At 41.2% G+C, this 18,070-nt stretch overlaps 1 protein-coding gene across 1 annotated transcript in view; it reads right to left on the bottom strand.

Annotated features, from left to right (window-relative positions):
* The window catches only part of neb (nebulin), a 108,339-nt gene that overhangs the window by 73,231 nt on the left and 17,038 nt on the right, over nt 1–18,070 (bottom strand). The window contains exons 12-48 of the mRNA XM_034561701.1: nt 17,736–17,837; nt 17,196–17,303; nt 17,001–17,105; nt 16,817–16,915; nt 14,648–14,752; nt 14,467–14,574; nt 14,277–14,390; nt 13,419–13,616; nt 13,228–13,335; nt 13,055–13,153; nt 12,870–12,974; nt 11,097–11,204; nt 10,667–10,978; nt 10,343–10,549; nt 10,154–10,258; nt 9,953–10,060; nt 7,162–7,473; nt 6,839–7,045; nt 6,620–6,724; nt 6,404–6,511; nt 5,974–6,285; nt 5,653–5,859; nt 5,450–5,554; nt 5,254–5,361; nt 4,848–5,159; nt 4,519–4,725; nt 4,311–4,415; nt 3,977–4,084; nt 3,552–3,863; nt 3,225–3,431; nt 3,007–3,111; nt 1,649–1,756; nt 1,223–1,534; nt 907–1,110; nt 666–770; nt 448–555; nt 44–355 (exon numbers count right to left, since the gene is read on the bottom strand). Of these exons, the coding sequence (XP_034417592.1) occupies nt 44–355; nt 448–555; nt 666–770; nt 907–1,110; nt 1,223–1,534; nt 1,649–1,756; nt 3,007–3,111; nt 3,225–3,431; nt 3,552–3,863; nt 3,977–4,084; nt 4,311–4,415; nt 4,519–4,725; nt 4,848–5,159; nt 5,254–5,361; nt 5,450–5,554; nt 5,653–5,859; nt 5,974–6,285; nt 6,404–6,511; nt 6,620–6,724; nt 6,839–7,045; nt 7,162–7,473; nt 9,953–10,060; nt 10,154–10,258; nt 10,343–10,549; nt 10,667–10,978; nt 11,097–11,204; nt 12,870–12,974; nt 13,055–13,153; nt 13,228–13,335; nt 13,419–13,616; nt 14,277–14,390; nt 14,467–14,574; nt 14,648–14,752; nt 16,817–16,915; nt 17,001–17,105; nt 17,196–17,303; nt 17,736–17,837 (6,060 nt within the window). The remainder of the gene's footprint in view (nt 1–43; nt 356–447; nt 556–665; nt 771–906; nt 1,111–1,222; nt 1,535–1,648; nt 1,757–3,006; nt 3,112–3,224; nt 3,432–3,551; nt 3,864–3,976; nt 4,085–4,310; nt 4,416–4,518; nt 4,726–4,847; nt 5,160–5,253; nt 5,362–5,449; nt 5,555–5,652; nt 5,860–5,973; nt 6,286–6,403; nt 6,512–6,619; nt 6,725–6,838; nt 7,046–7,161; nt 7,474–9,952; nt 10,061–10,153; nt 10,259–10,342; nt 10,550–10,666; nt 10,979–11,096; nt 11,205–12,869; nt 12,975–13,054; nt 13,154–13,227; nt 13,336–13,418; nt 13,617–14,276; nt 14,391–14,466; nt 14,575–14,647; nt 14,753–16,816; nt 16,916–17,000; nt 17,106–17,195; nt 17,304–17,735; nt 17,838–18,070) is intronic.

Genomic DNA, 18,070 nt, shown 5'->3' on the forward strand with positions numbered 1-18,070 from the left:
CATGATAACTTCCTCCAATATAAATTCAAGGATTCATACTCACATCACTCTGTAAGTCATAAGCACGTCTGGCCTGGACAACATCACTGGAGTCTGGCAGACAAGTCCAGTTGTGGAGGCGAGTGATGTAGTTGGCGTGGTTGACCTGGATCTGGTTCTTCTTGGCCAGTTCAAAGGCTATCATGTCCACGGGCAGGTTGAACTTGGTCTTGGACTTGTTGAAGTCCTTCTTGTACAGGGCGTCGCTGGCGATCTTGGCTGAGTTCAGAGCCAGCACGAGCAGAGGGTCGTCCTGGACGCAGCGAGCGCCGATGTGGTGGCCCACCTGCTTACGGTACCCTGCGTGGTACTTGTACTGGAGTAAAAAAAACGGAAATACATTCGTAGATTAGTTGTTGCAGCCCTACTTGTCGCTTTTAATTTAAATAACTAAAATGAAACACTTACATCACTGGCGATGTTCGTGGAAGCCCTCGCTGCTTTGACAGAAATTGCATCGCCGCGCATATCGTAGCCCTTCTTCTTGGAGTCTTCATTTGCCTGTTTATACTTTTTCTGTACACAAACACAATCATCCAAGAGACATTCAGTAAATCATTTACCATTTTAACTAATCCACAAATACAAGTTGAAGTACCACCATAGTAATTCAATTCTCCACTTACCAAGCTGTAGTTGACATTGTTGGCTTTGGCTAGAAGAACATCCATAGCGTCGGGCATGATGTGGATATTTGACTTCTGATTTTCCCAGGCTTCAACGTATGATTTCTGCAGTCAGATAAAACCAACAGTATGAGAGCTTATTCACATTATGTCCTCTGCAAGTTGGCATTTTGATGAGAAGAGAAGAGAAACAGTTCAACAGAGTCAATCGGAGTCTATTCGATGATTCATGTTTTCATACCTTGTTCATAACCTGAGCGTTGGCCTTAGCCAACACCATGGGCATGTCCTCAGTGGTGATTTTGAACTTGTATTTGCTTGGGGGTTGACGATACTTTCTCTCATTCAGGGCCTCGCCAGCTTTCTTCACCTTCTCAACATCCAGTGAACCTATTGGCACCCATCCGATACCCTGCATCATCTTCAGATCCTCCTTGTAAATAGCCTGGACCAAACAGAAAGGGTTTATTAAGGGGAAAGTTGCTGCAAAACCTAAACAATTTAAAGACATAAACATGATAACTTCCTGCAATATAAATTCAAGGATTCATACTCACATCACTCTGTATGTCATAAGCACGTCTGGCCTGGACGACATCACTGGAGTCTGGCAGACAAGTCCAGTTGTGGAGGCGAGTGATGTAGTTGGCGTGGTTGACCTGGATCTGGTTCTTCTTGGCCAGTTCAAAGGCTATCATGTCCACGGGCAGGTTGAACTTGGTCTTGGACTTGTTGAAGTCCTTCTTGTACAGGGCGTCGCTGGCGATCTTGGCTGAGTTCAGAGCCAGCATGAGCAGAGGGTCGTCCTGGACGCAGCGAGCGCCGATGTGGTGGCCCACCTGCTTACGGTATCCTGCGTGGTACTTGTACTAAAAACAAAAGGTAAGTGTGAGAGTTTTTGTAACCACTCTGTTTAGGGGGAAACATAAAATAAATGATATACAAAAGGTAGAGTATTTTAAAATAAACACAGAGACACTTACATCACTAGCAATAGCAGTGGAGGCTTTGGCAGCCTGGACTGCGATGGCATCGCCACGAACATTATGGCCCTTCTTCTTGGACAGCTCATTGTCCAATTTGTACAGTTTCTGAAGAGAGAGAGAATAAAAACATGAATCATCACTTGATGGTTATATTACCTAGTTAAATGTTAATATGCATATCCAAACATTATTGAGACGTCTAGTTAATATATTGTTAAATGTTAAAAAAATATTTGTAATTTTATTTAATAGATAGTTAATACCTCATCAAATGTTAATTAAATAGCATCTACAAACATTATTTAGATAGTTAATATATTGTCAAATGTTTAATAAATACTTTGTTAAGCATCTACAAACATTATTTAGATAGTTAATATATTGTCAAATGTTTAATAAATACTTTGTTAAGCATCTATAAACATTATTTAGATAGATAATATATTGTTAAATGTAAAAAAATACTTTGTAAAGCATCTATACATAGTTTTTAAATAGATAGTTAATACCTTGGTAAATGTTTAATAAATACTTTGTTAAGCATCTATAAACGTTATTTAGATAGTTAATGTATATTGTTAAATGTTTAATAAATACTAAGTTAAGCATCGATAAACATGTATTAGATAGCTAATACATTGTTAAATGTTTAATAAATACTAAGTTAAGCATCGATAAACATGTATTAGATAGCTAATACATTGTTAAATGGTTAATAAATACTTTGTTAAGCATATATACAAGCATCGATAAACATTATTTAGATAGATAGTTAATGAATTGTTAAATGGTTTATAGATACTTTGTAAAGCATCGATAAACATTATTTAGATATTTAATACATTGTTAAATGGTTAATAAATGCTTTGTTAAGCATCGATAAACATTTAGATAGATCATATGTTGTTGAATGGTTAACGAATACTATGTTAAGCATATACAGTATAAACATTATTTAGATAGATAGTTAATATCTTGTTAAATGTTTTTAAAATAATTTGTTAAGTATCTATAAACAGTATTTAGATAGTTAATACATTGTTAAATGGTTAATACATAATTTGTGAAGCATCAATAAACATTATTTAGACAGTTAGTATGTTGTTAAATGTTTAATAACTGCTCTGTTAAGCATTGATAAACATTATTTAGATAGTTAATATATTGTTAAATGGTCAATAAATACTTTGTAAAGCATCTATAAACATTATTTAGATAGATAATGTATTGTTAAATGGTTTATAAACACGTTGTTAAGCATATATAAACATTATTTAGATAGATAGTTAATACATTGTTACATATACATTGTATATGTGAAAACGATGTCGAAAAATTAAGTTATCACACTGTACCTCACTGACGTTCTTCTTGTTTCCTCGAGCGAGAACAATGTCCATTGCGTCGGGCATGATGTGAATCGAAGTCTTGTCTTTCTCCCAGGCCGTGGTGTAGGATTGCTAAAAACATAAATGTAGTTGATGACTTCATATCTTAAACATAAATGTCGTTGATGGCTTCATGCTAGAGAAGAGATATTTGTGTAATTTCCCCAGCTATTCCTATCCAGTACCTTATTCATTATCTGGTTGTTGGCAGTGGCCAGTGTCAGATCCATGGAGTGCATGTCCTTGGTGAATTTGAATTTGCTCGGAGGTTGACGGTATCGGGACTCACTGAAGATCTTTCCTGCTAATTTTGCCTTCTCAACATCCAACGATCCAATAGGGACCCATCCTGTTCCCTTCATGAAGCTGTCATAATCACTCTTGTACTGGTTCTGAGGGAGAATAGCAACAGTTTCCAATCACATTGCAGCACAGTAATATAGAGCTTTGGATTCTTTGGTTTTAAAATCTACAAATAAATGTAAGTTTAAAATGATTAAGTTTCTGCATACATCACTGACGATGAACTGCATGTTACGAGCCAGTTGCAGGTTCATGGCATCAGGGAGCAGAGCGTAACTGTGCTGAATCTTCCGGTATCCGGCCATAGTCTGAGCAGCAGAGGCCTGCTTGGCGTGCACCAGGCTCATCATGTCCACTGGGGAGTGGTACTTCAGCTTGGCCTTGTTGTAGTCCTTCTTGTAGTTCTTTTCGCTCTGCATCTTTGCCACCTGCATGTAGTGAACCAGCAGAGGGTCGTCCTGGATGCTGCGGTAGCCGACGTGGTGGCCTCTGGCCTTCTCGTAAGCCAGCTTGTACTTGTACTGTGACAGAAAACATGTCCTTTGTCATGCACAGAGTACTCTTATACATCATGATTTTTTAGCAGTATGTTTTGCAATAAATAGACATAGAGGATGTTTTCTTTGTAACTTACATTACTGGCAATGGTAGTACCGGACTTGGCAGCCAAAATTGCGATGGCGTCTCCTTTGAGGTTGTAGCCTTTATTGGCCATCGCAGCAACACTGGCTTTGTAAAGTTTCTGTAAGTGACATCAAAATGTGTTTACATTTACAAACTCAATCACCATCAACTACATACAATACGTTATATTTTCCCCATAACGGTATTTTTGGGGGAGCTTTTCCTTCTTTGATGCGAGGGTCCAAGGACAGAGGATATCGTATGCTGAACGGATTGTAAAGCCAAGATATTGGGCTTTACAACTAAAATGTAATTGCTTTATCAGTGTCATATATGCCCCTTACATTGCTCATGTTAAGGGCGTTAGCTTTGGCCAGGACGATCTCCGGAGCATCTGGCATGACGTGGACTGTTCGTTTGTCCTTCTCCCAAGCTGAAGTGTATGCTTTCTGTAAATAAAGACACCAGAAAAACAAACCAATGTTTATTGTTGTGAACAAAACTAACTTTTCTTTGTCCATGCACGATAGACGCTTGTTACACATGCTGCACCTTGTTCATGATCTGGTTGTTGGCAGTAGCCAGAGTCAAGTCCATGGAGTCCATCAGCTTGCTGAACTTGAAGGTGGATGGATGAGTGCGGTACCGATTCTCACTCTGAATCTGACCGCCAACTTTAGCAGTCTCAACTCCAATTGAGCCAATGGGGACCCATCCGGTACCTCTGATATAGCTGTTATATTCAGACTTGTAGTCCCACTAAAAAATAAATACAAGATCTGGTCAAACAAAGCATCATACAGTAATTATGAAGTGTTAACTGCCTTTATAAATGGATGCAATTTCTGTATTCACAGCACAGCTGGTATTTTAACACTCACATCACTACTCTGGCTGTTCATGGTGCGAGCCAGCTTGAAGTTCATGGCATCAGGGAGCAGAGCGTAACTGTGCTGGATCTTCCGGTATCCGGCCATAGTCTGAGCAGCAGAGGCCTGCTTGGCGTGCACCAGGCTCATCATGTCCACTGGGGAGTGGTACTTCAGCTTGGCCTTGTTGTAGTCCTTCTTGTAGTTCTTTTCGCTCTGCATCTTTGCCACCTGCATGTAGTGAACCAGCAGAGGGTCGTCCTGGATGCTGCGGTAGCCGACGTGGTGGCCTCTGGCCTTCTCGTAAGCCAGCTTGTACTTGTACTGTGACGGTAAATAAATATGTGTTTACCATGTATAATGGGTTGTAGTAGATTCATTTCTTGATTTTGGTTTGGGAATTTTATTTTCAACTTACATTACTGGCAATAGTGGTCCCGAGCTTGGCGGCCACAATTGAGATGGCGTCTGCTTTGAGGTTGTGACCCTTATTGGCCATCTCCACAAAACCGGCTTTGTAAAGTTTCTGTGAAAACAAATACATTTATAGGAGGAACACAAAAGTATAAACATTATCCATATCAATACATTTGCAATGTAACTTAACCCCTTACATTGCTCATGTTAAGGGCGTTAGCTTTGGCCAGGACGATCTCCGGAGCATCTGGCATGACGTGGACTGTCCGTTTGTCCTTCTCCCAAGCTGAAGTGTATGCTTTCTGTAAATAAAGACACCAGAAAAACAAACCAATGATGAGGCTTATGAACAAGACAATAAGGAATATTCTCTGACCCCTACACTATACACATGCTGCACCTTGTTCATGATCTGGTTGTTGGCAGTAGCCAGAGTCAAGTCCATGGAGTCCATCAGCTTGCTGAACTTGAAGGTGGATGGATGAGTGCGGTACCGATTCTCACTCTGAATCTGACCGCCAACTTTAGCAGTCTCAACTCCAATTGAGCCAATGGGGACCCATCCGGTACCTCTGATGAAGTTGTTCCATTCGGACTTGTAATCACACTGAAAAATAAATAAAATTAATGAGACATTGAGGTGATGCTCAATGTCAATTAGCTCCTTAAACTTTTTTCACGAATGTGAAAATGCAATGTAGATGCATTAAAAGACACTCACGTCACTCGTCTGGCTGTTTATTGTGCGACACCGCTGCAGGTGCAAGTTGTCAGGCAGGAGGAAGTAGCTGTGAGGGATCTTCCTGTAACCCATGAAGGTCTGAGCAGCAGAGGCCTGCTTGGCTTGCACCAGACTCATCATGTCCACTGGGGAGTGGTACTTCAGCTTGGCCTTGTTGTAGTCCTTCTTGTAGTTCTTTTCGCTCTGCATCTTTGCCACCTGCATGTAGTGAACCAGCAGAGGGTCGTCCTGGATGCTGCGGAAGCCGACATGATGGCCTCTGGCCTTCTCGTATTCTTTCTTGTATTGCACCTGCAAGAAAAAAAGAAAATGATTTTTTTTTAATGTTTCTTGTAGATGACTGTTTCGGCTAAATTAGAAAAAACGTGCTGAATAAATGTATTGTTGGGTGGATTTATGATTGACATACATTGCTGGCAATATGTCTCCCTTGCTTGGCGTGCAGGATGGAAATAGCATCAGGCCTCATGTCGTATCCCTTGGCAATAACTTCCAGCCACTTGTGCTTGTAGTGACTCTGTGGATAAACAGCATTTGGCACAATGTTTTGAAAACAGTTGAGGCTGATCTACTTGGCATTTCAGGAATAAGACTTTGATTTTTAATAAATACATTGAGCTCTGACCTCGCTAAGCGTCTGGGCGTTGAATTTAGCCTGAAGGAACTCGGGGCTGTCTGCTGGCAGATGATAGGTGTGCACGAACTTCTCACCAGAAGCTCTGTACGAAGCCTACAGGGAGGAAAAAAGAACAGTGAAACATGTGAATTATTCTTCTTGTAGGAGGAGCTTTAGTCCAACATGCATCAATATTTCAACAGATTTTAAGAAATGCAACAGTCTCACGTTGTCCAATTGCTTAGTGTTGGCCAGAGCCAGAGCTGTGTTCATGGCATCAGTCTTGCTCGTGAATTTGAGAGTGCTGGGATGCTGGCGGTAGCCTCGTTCAGCCAGCGCGGCTCTGGCAACTTTGGCCTTCTCAACGTCCAGAGAACCGATAGGGACCCAGCCGACGCCTCGACTGTAGTTGTTGTAATCGGACTTGTAGACATTCTGTGTGTTTGAAAGAAAAACGTGTTTGAAAAGCACACAAGTGTGTTAACTGTTGTCACTGTTGTGCAAAATAATAATTATATATATGTATATATATACATATATATAATACATACGTCGCTCTGAATCTCCATCATGCCGCGACACCGCTGCAGGTGCAAGTTGTCAGGCAGGAGGAAGTAGCTGTGAGGGATCTTCCTGTAACCCATGAAGGTCTGAGCAGCAGAGGCCTGCTTGGCGTGGACCACGCTCATCATGTCCACTGGGGAATGGTACTTCAGCTTGGCCTTGTTGTAGTCCTTCTTGTAGTTCTTTTCGCTCTGCATCTTTGCCACCTGCATGTAGTGAACCAGCAGAGGGTCGTCCTGGATGCTGCGGTGGCCGACGTGGTGGCCTCTGGCCTTCTCGTAAGCCAGCTTGTACTTGTACTGTATAAAGGAAACACATTACATAGTATGATAAAAGGGGGGAAATGTGAAAGAAAGGTTTTGATAACTGTCATTGTCTAACTACAGGATATATATATATATATATATAATTAATTAGGATCCTTGTGACGACTTTGTTTGGGTATAAAGATATGTCTCTTTAGCGCCCTCTAGAATTTCCGTACGTTCAAAAACCCAAGCTTTTTGCCCCCAATGACCGATTGACTTGAGATTTGGCACACATGTCCGCTTGGGTCTGCGCTACAAAAAAAGCCTCCAGGTATTAAAATGCACCTCATCAGATTTTCTGCCATTTAGAATTTTGTAAAAACACTTTCTTTCCATCTCCTCCTAAACGCTGGGTCCGATTCTTACAAAACTTTCTGTGGTTCATTAATGGTTCAATGTCATCAACATTTCTCAAAAGCATGTTGATACCTCATTGTGTTTAGAAGATATGGACCAATGAACTTCTAAGGGGTGTGGCCTAATATGTGAAGACACATAACTTCCAAATCACTTGGCCTATCCTCACCAAATGGGCAGCATATAGCCACATGTCACCCCTAAACCTACTCTAATGTTTTCATAATATTTAAACATTAGGGGGCGCTGCAGCCAATTGCTCAATATATGAATTTTGTTGCCTTTTTTCACATTTTGGGGAGTTGTAAAAGAACAAATTCCTCCTGGAGATTAAACCCGATTCATTCCAAAGTCGGGCACTATGGTCTTGAGATATTATCAGTCAAATCCTATGAAAAAATTCAAAAAGTATTAAACTATGTGCGTTCGGAGCAATGGCGAAAAACACCATTGGCCATGAAAATGGAAATTGTTTTAACTCAGCCATACATTATGTAATCTGCTCCATATTTCTCATATGTCATGACATACTGACCCTGAAGACATACATATGATAATGTTGCATTCTAGTCATAGCGCCACCTAGTGGCCACATTAAGTTACATGTTTTCTATTGTTATACCCTTCTCCTCACAGATTAATCAGATCCTTCAAAAAGTGTAGGAATAGATTTAAGAACTTGATAATGCTTCACAGTGAAGATTGTATGGATTCGTCGAAGGGCGGCGAGTCGGAGCATTCGCCGAAGTCTGATCCTTCACCGTGAACGAATAAACCAATGTAACATGCTCAAAACGTAACTAAACTTAGCACACACATTTAAAGTCAAAGTTGTAGTTACCTGATATGACTTTAATGGTTCAAAATGGCAATTCGGCTCAATAGCGCCCCCTACAAATATAAATTTAAGCAGCCCCAGCGCTACGTTTGACCTACATGTATGAAACTTGGTAGGCAAATGTGAAACATGTAAACTGAAAATAAAGTCTCTTGGGAACATGCTCTAAACCGTACCGGAAGTCGGCCATTTTGATTTTTCCATTCATTTCTTCAGGCTTTAGTCTAACGATCTCATCCTAGGTAAATCTTCGGATCGACTTCAAATTTGTTCTGTACAATCTAAAAACCTTATTGATTAAAACATATCAAAATCTGGTTGTTTCGTGAAAGGCTGTTGCCGTGGCGACGCATTCTTTGCCATAAAGACAAAGTTGTTTTTGGTGGCTAGAATTGCTCAAAACACATCCAAACTTCGCACACACATTAACTGTCCTAATGTAGTTGTGTGATATGATTTTAATCCTTCAAAATGGCAATTCGGCTCGATAGCGCCCCCTACAAAATGGCAACAAACCGTGGACAAATTTCTACAAAGCAGCTCTCGCAGTAGGTTTGACATAGAAATACAACATTTGGGAGGCTCATGTAACACATTTTAAGTTACAAATAACTCTCTTGGGACCATGCTCTAAACTGTAGTAAAAGTCAACCATTTTGAATTTGGTGTGATTTTTCCATTAATTTTTGTGTATTTCATGCCACTATATGTTACTGAACTCCTGATGAAGGGAATTTATCAGATCCACTTCAAATGTATTATGTTGATGCATGTTGTCTTGTGCCATACGGTGGATACAGCAAGTGATGGACTGTTTGCAAAGTATAATTTCCAGCATCGCTCCATACAGGGAAAAACAGCTAACTCACAGACGCTTACTCCGACGGTCGCAGACATTCTCGGCTGCATGAGCCGTCGTCCAGCCAGCACCCCGACGTGGAGGAGGAACGAGGACCCGCTCATCGCTGCTTGCAGCTTTAATTAGACTTGTTTTTCTGAACTATCACCTGCCCTTCAGCTCTCACTTAACCTTTCACTTTCTTTCCTCACTGTCTGTCTCCGAGCAATCATTGTGACACCTGCATCCTTGAGAGCAAAGGTATAAAAGCCACATGTACCTTGAATACTGAGCTCTTGTTCTGTGGAGACCATTGATCGAGCTCATATGCAAATGCTATAACAAAAACTCTTCAAAGACAACTTGGTTCTCAATCTTAATTTCAGAGTTCCACTGCAGTAGGAATAACATTGCTGAATCATATTTTTACAACTTACATTGCTGGCAATGTCTCTGGAACTTTTCGCTGCAACAATGGAGATAGCGTCCGCCTTCACATGATGTCCTTTGAGCAGATCTTGACGATGAGCATGGGTGTAGTAATTCTAAACAAAATCAGTGTTATGTTACAAATATAGCAACAATTTCATTTCTTTATACATTCAGACACACACACGGGACAATAATCTGCAACCGACCTTGCTGATGTTGACGGCGTTGTATTTGGCTTGCATCAGTTCGGGAACATCAGCAGGGAGATGGTAAGTGTGCATGAACTTCTCTCCACTGGCCTTGTACTCTTTCTGCATAATCACAATGAAGACATCGGTGTTATGTCTATTCTGCAAAGTAATTCAATCACATTTATATTGTCTGCTCCTTCTCACTGTATTCATGATCTTGGCATTGGCCTTGGCCAGCTCCATGCTCATGGAGTCAATGGTGCTGGTGAATTTTAAGGTTGCAGGGTGCTGGCGGTAATTCTTCTCATTCAGAGCTTCTGCTGCCTTCTTGGCTTTTTCTACCTCCAGGGAACCAATAGGAACCCAGCCGATTCCCTTGACTGAGGTCTCATAATCCAGTTTATAGTTATACTGGAAAGGAAAAGAGAAGAATGCTAAATTAGCAGACCTGCAAAAACACGATATTTAAGCCAAGACATAAAGTATTTCCCTTCATTATGACACCAAAGTCCCTCAAATCCAACTTACATTACTGGCATTGAAGTTCATATTGCGAGCGAGGCCCAGACTCATTGAGTCGGGCAGCAGGAAGTACTTGTGGTTGTGCTGCTTGTAGCCAGCATAGGTCTGCACCGATGAGGCATGTTTGGCTTGCACCAGGCTCATCATGTCCACTGGGGTGTGGTACTTCAGCTTGGCCTTGTGGTAGTCCTTCTTGTAGTTCTTTTCGCTCTGCATCTTCGCCACTGCCATGTAGTGAACCAGCAGAGGGTCGTCCTGGATGCTGCGGAAGCCGACATGGTGGCCTCTGGCCTTCTCATAAGCCTTTTTATACTGGACCTAGAGGTTAAAGGACATTTAACATCTCTAATTATTTAGCTTTTTAAATCATTTTAACGACTATTTAATGCAACAAAAACTACTAAATGTCTGGTACAGATGTTAAAATGTAACTTACATCACTGGCAGCATGTCTGGCAGCCTTGGCGGCGGTAATGGAGATAGCGTCCAGCTTCAGGTCATAACCTTTAGCAATCAACTCCTGCCAGGCGTGCTTGTAGCAGTTCTGAAATCACAGATTACAGGTTTATCACAACGTATGAGCTCTGGATCCACGACATACACAACTGTAGTTCAGGACCACCAACTTCAACTTCATTTCACAAGCTGGCACACAACCGGTAACTTAACTTCCATTTCTATAAGGAAATAGTATTACAGCCAGATGGAGTGACGAGTGAGGGGTGAAGATTAAGGGATGAGGAGTGAGGGTTGAGGAGTGAGGGTTGAGGAGTGAGGGTTGAGGGGTGAGGGTTGAGGGGTGAGGGTTGAGGGGTGAGGGTTGAGGAGTGAGGGTTGAGGAGTGAGGGTTGAGGGGTGAGGGTTGAGGAGTGAGGGATGAGGAGTGAGGGTTGAGGAGTGAGGGTTGAGGAGTGAGGGTTGAGGGGTGAGGGTTGAGGAGTGAGGGTTGAGGAGTGAGGGTTGAGGAGTGAGGGTTGAGGAGTGAGGGATGAGGAGTGAGGGATGAGGAGTGAGGGTTGAGGAGTGAGGGTTGAGGAGTGAGGGTTGAGGGGTGAGGGTTGAGGAGTGAGGGTTGAGGAGTGAGGGTTGAGGGGTGAGGGTTGAGGGCTGAGGGTTGAGGAGTGAGGGTTGAGGGGTGAGGGTTGAGGAGTGAGGGTTGAGGAGTGAGGGTTGAGGGGTGAGGGTTGAGGAGTGAGGGTTGAGGGGTGAGGGTTGAGGAGTGAGGGTTGAGGAGTGAGGGTTGAGGGGTGAGGGTTGAGGGGTGAGGGTTGAGGAGTGAGGGTTGAGGGGTGAGGGTTGAGGAGTGAGGGTTGAGGAGTGAGGGTTGAGGGGTGAGGGTTGAGGGGTGAGGGTTGAGGAGTGAGGGTTGAGGAGTGAGAGTTGAGGGGTGAGGGTTGAGGAGTGAGGGTTGAGGAGTGAGGGTTGAGGGGTGAGGGTTGAGGGGTGAGGGTTGAGGGGTGAGGGTTGAGGAGTGAGGGTTGAGGAGTGAGGGATGAGGAGTGAGGGTTGAGGAGTGAGGGTTGAGAGGGGTGAGGGTTGAGGGGTGAGGGTTGAGGAGTGAGGGATGAGGAGTAAGGAGTGAGAGTTGAGGAGAGAGGATTTGAGGTTTGAGGTCTGTGGTGTCTCTCTGCCTCTTTGTCTCTCTCTCTGTCTTTGTATCTTTATCGCTCTCTCTCTTCCTCTCTCGATCTCTCTTTCTACCACTTTGTATCTCTGTCTCTCTCTGTCCCCTTGTCTCTTTGTCTCTCTGTCCCCTTGTCTCTTTGTCTCTCTGTCCCCTTGTCTCTTTGTCTCTCTGTCCCCTTGTCTCTTTGTCTCTCTGTCCCCTTGTCTCTTTGTCTATCTGTCTATCTGTCTATCTGTCTATTTGTCTATTTGTCTCTCTGTCTCCTTGTCTCTCTGTCTCTCTGTCTCTTTGTCTCTTTGTCTCTTTGTCTCTATGTCTCCTTGTCTCTCTGTCTCCTTGTCTCTCTGTCTCTCTGTCTCTTTGTCTCTCTGTCTCTCTGTCTCTGTCTCTTTGTCTCTATGTCTCCTTGTCTCTCTGTCTCCTTGTCTCTCTCTGTCTCTCTATCTTTATCTCTTTGTCAGTGTGAGACTCACATGAAGAGAGTATTAGTAGCTATAAAATCCTAATGATGCCCATCCGTAGCCTAAATATGATATAATAATATAATATCCGGTGTGTAGGATTAAACAGAGTTGTTCTCACCTTGCTGATGTTGTAGGCATTGCACTTGGCCTGGAGGAACTCGGGGGCATCATGAGGCAGAGAGTACTTCTGATGGACCTCTTCCAGACCCCTCTTGTAGAACAGCTGGAAGGCAAAACAGGCAGAGTTCACCATGTGTTGCACAAAAGAGATCCGACCTCTAATGCGCCCTGAAGGTGACTCACATCACTCCTCTGAAGCTGGTTGACTTTGGCCTGCATCATGACGGGGTGGTCGTCGATGGAGGTGAAGGGGGTCTTGTCGGGGTGTTTTCTGTATTTTCTCTGTAGGAAGTAAACTTGGCCGTTAACAGGTCATTACATCACACTTTACGAGCGTAGAGGAGCGACACTCGTACCTCACTCAGGATCTCAGCGGCTTTCTTATTCTTTTCCACCTCCAGGGAGCCAAAGGGGATCCACGGGGTTCCCTTGGTGTAGCTGTTGTAGTCAGACTTGTACTCATTCTGTGATGCAGAAGAAACCAATTAAATGACATCACTGAATAAAGAATTACTTTCTAAATACCATGCAATGTGTCGGTGCTCACGTCACTCTGGATGCTGTTGGCTTTCTTGGCCAACTCAAGCAGCACACTGTCGTGGGGGAGGAAGAACTTGGTGCTGATGCTCTTGTAACCCGTCATGCTGGCGATGCCCTGGGATCTTCTGGCCAAGGTGACGGACATCATATCCAGAGTCGTATGGAACTTGGTCTTGATCTTCTCATAGTCCTTTTTATATTCACGCTGTGGAGATATTAGGTTCCAGCTCTGATTAATTACTATTCAAAAGGGAGGAGTCCCCACCTTTTATGCTGTCAATTTAACCTGGGCTAAGCCCCGCCCCATCGCCGTCAAACTGTCAGAGCTACGTTACCATGGAGCCCACAATGTCACTAACTGCAAACAGAAGAGTCTAGAATACCATTTAGTTCTGAGCTCAACTAGGAAGTCATGATTGATGATTTGTGATATTTCATCAAAAACATGTTATGCTTCATGTCTCATTTAAATAAACCCTTTGAGGTCACCAGACCCTGTAAACTATGACGTCATTGTTGATTCATCTGAGACCAGCAGTCATGTGACGACCAATCAGAGAACACACAGGACAAGCTGGAAGTAAAGCTTCTAACAATGTGAATACTTAAATATATATATATATATATATATATACCATGTGGAGCCTGATAATTAAATTATCAAATTTAATTTTCTTTTTAATGATTTATGTCATAATAACGTATTCTAGTTCTCTACTTCTATTCCCGATGGTTTCCAGAGAGGAGAAGACTTTTATATTACAGAGAAAATCAAAGATACAGAGACAGAAATGTGACAGGAGCAAAAAAAAAATGTTGGGGTTCAGAAATAATAATAAAGAAGTCGTTTAAGCTGACGACTTACGTCACTCTGGATTTTGGCCACGTGAACGGAGTGCAAGATCTTGGGGTCATCGTTGATGCTGAGGGCTCCGACCATCTGCCCTTTGTTCTTCTCATACTCCTTCTTATACTTGACCTGCAAGGGAGAAGGAAAGCTGATCACCAGAGGAGCGACAGAAGCACGGCGCTCAGAAACACAGCGACGCACTCACGTCACTGGCCATGTTGGTGTGAGCGCGGGCCGCGAGGATGGAGATGGCGTCGCCCCGGATCTCAAACTTCTTGGCTTTGGATTTCTCCCAGTCGTACTGGTAAGAGTTCTGCAAGGACAGAGTGAGGAAGTGAGCGAGTGAGGACACTGAAGCTGCAGCAGCAGTGAGGAGCGTCACTCACGTCACTGAGGTTGAAGGCGTTCACTCTGGACTGGATGAAGAAGGGATGGTCTGGAGGGATGCTGTTCTTGAACTTTGTGTCCTCGTACTTTGCTTTGTAGTTCAACTGCAGACGAGAATAAAGTTACTTTAGAAGAGAGGTCATAAAGTTATGCTTCATTTGAACTGTTCTGTCATAACACGTCTACTTTAGAAGAGAGGTCATAAAGTTATGCTTCATTTGAACTGTTCTGTCATAACATGTCTACTTTAGAACAGAGGTCATAAAGTTATGCTTCATTTGAACTGTTCTGTCATAACACGTCTACTTTAGAACAGAGGTCATAAAGTTATGCTTCATTTGAACTGTTCTGTCATAACACATAAAACATTTGTTTTACTACTTCTGTAGATTTCTTCTAAATTGACCAAAAGTTACTGTTACATAATGCATAATTTGCATATTTAAACATAACGTTTTCATAACACTTATAATACAATAACTCCTTTTAATATGAAGTTTCATGTGATATCTATGAAGTCAACGTTACACGTTCGTCATTCATTCATAAATATATTATGAAGCTTTATGCAGAGGGGTTAGTTCACACAGCATTCAGAGACTCATTTATACATTTATTAATAAAACTATATATTATGAAGCTTTATGCAGAGGGGTTAGTTCACACAGCATTCAGAGACTCATTTATACATTTATTAATAAAACTATATATTATGAAGCTTTATGCAGAGGGGTTTGTTCACACAGCATTCAGAGACTCATTTATACATTTATTAATAAAACTATATATTATGAAGCTTTATGCAGAGGGGTTAGTTCACACAGCATTCAGAGACTCATTTATACACATTTATTAATAAAACTATATATTATGAAGCTTAATGCAGAGGGGTTAGTTCACACAGCATTCAGAGACTCATTTATACATTTATTAATATAAACTATATATTATGAAGCTTAATGCAGAGGGGTTAGTTCACACAGCATTCAGAGACTCATTTATACATTTATTAATAAAAACTATATGTTATGAAGCTTTATGCAGAGGGGTTAGTTCACACAGCATTCAGAGACTCATTTATACATTTATTAATAAATACATGGAGAACATAGATAGTTCTTGAACCTGGTTTCATCCCATGTTTAGATCTCTGCTCTGCATATTTAAATGAGCACATATGAACAAAGACACAGCCTCAGTTGTATATTTAAACATGAAGTTTAGGCGCCATGTGGTCTGACTTTGTGCCACTGGGGGGCAGCACTGCACCAGCTGGACTCGGTCTGACCCCCCCACCCATCACAGGGTTTATTCTGGGCCAACGGATCTATTTATACACAGAGATGGCTCTCCAGTTTCCATGGCGCCCACAGAAAGACAGCTGGCTGCAGCACGGAGATGACCGGCCACATTTCACGAGGATCTGCTTATACAGGACAATTTGATTATCTGAGCTAAAGACTCTCAATAAATGGGCAATATTTAAAAACCTCTATGAATCACTTATTACTTACCATGTTAAAGAACCTTTAATCCTCCAATTAATACATGTATTTGTCGTCTTACTTCCTCTTTATGTCATATTTATTTGATTAAGTCAGTTTATTTATGAAGCACATATAAAAACAGGTTTGGGGTTAGAATCTGGCTTAATACAGGAAATCATAGTTAAAAACACGCACAGGGGCATGAAGGGTAATAATGCACACAGAAAGGTTTACATGTTTAAATTGTATTGTTAAATGCATTTAGCACGTTCATCCAGTTTAAATTCAAGAGTTTGTTGTGTTATTGATTTTCTATTTGCTTTTTATGAGATCACTTCACTTATTTCTATATCTTATTTATTATAACTGTGGGTATATATTTTCCCTGAAATAGAAATCGGTGATATTTCCATTTCTAGTCACTATCACCAAACGAGGAATCTCAATTGTGATGAAACTACTGCAATAATGATATTTTTGCAGTATCATGAACTGGGTTTGAGTTTTACAGTTTTTCTCAATTTTTAATTGTTATTCTGTAAATATTTTAACCTAGAAAGCACTTTGTTGCTTCAGATCAAAAAGGCTAATATAAATGTCATTATTATTATTTATGAGATTTACTCATTTTATTCTGGTACATCAGTTGTAAGAGGAGGCGGTCGGTGGAATCGAACGTACGTCACTCAGCTGTTTGGCGTTGATGGCGGCTTGAACCAGAACGGGAGAATCCACGACTTGAGTGAACTTCACTCTGTCCGGATGCGTCCGGTACGTCTTCTGCAAAAGAGAAACACTTAGAAACGGGATAATCCGTGTATATACATATATAAAAATATATATAAATATGTATTGTATTACTCACGTCACTGCACTGAAGCAGCTTCTTCCCGACTTCGTATTCCGGCGTAATTGTTTGAGGGAAGAAGCATCTCGTCTTACTGTCTTCATATTCACTTTTATAAAGTTGCTACAGGATAAAAGAGGAGAAAATAAAGAAAGACGTAATGAAGAATAACTCTTATGAACCAGATTCATAAAGAGAAAGGAAAAGATTTACCTCGTTCTTCATCTCCTCGACTTTCTGGCAGTGAATCATGAAGACGTCTTCGTAGCTGCCGATGTAGCGACCCTTCACGTCGCTTTCATACTTAGCCTTGTAACGCACCTAAAATAAATACATAATATTATATCATAGATATTAGTCTCATTGAGGATATTAAATACACTTTATATTAATAAAGGGTTTAGACAAAATTCTCATATTCTGTATTTTCATATCTCCAAACACGAGAATCATTCAAAGCTTTTTCACTGAAAAATACGACGTGTCAATTTCTGGAACTAAAGTAACATTTATAAAAACTGGACAGTTTCTTATTCGGAAATATTTTTTACAATTTACCAATTTACCAATTTGAAAATGACTACAAATTCAAATGTAAACTGTATGTAAAATCAATTAAACAATTTATTAATTTTATTTTAAATTTTAAAATTGAAAAAGTACAGATTTTGAAAATGTATTTTAACAAAATTGAATGTAACTAAATAATCAAATCAAAATAACTGGTTGTATCCGCTGGTAGATTATTCTTACATCAGTGAACTTCTTCAGCACGGAGTCCATCTGAAACTTGGGCGTGTCGCAGTAGTTGATGCTGAAACCTCGAGCTTTCTCATAGTTGGCTTTATATACTTTCTGTAAAAGAGACGACACATCACATATGAATTATAATCAGTAACTCAAGAAAACACAAACAGCTAAACAAACATGTCAGTAAGAAAGTGGACTGGATTGACAAGTTGACTTCTAGATGGTTTATTAGTATAGTGGACAGTATCTCCACCCGTCAGGGTTCGATTCCCTGACGGGGAGCCAAAAAGTAACATGGCGACAGACTCGAAACAACAAACCAAACAAAGATGGAAGAG

Source organism: Cyclopterus lumpus, chromosome 21 (genome assembly GCF_009769545.1).
Source record: "Cyclopterus lumpus isolate fCycLum1 chromosome 21, fCycLum1.pri, whole genome shotgun sequence".
Lineage (NCBI taxonomy): Eukaryota > Metazoa > Chordata > Actinopteri > Perciformes > Cyclopteridae > Cyclopterus > Cyclopterus lumpus.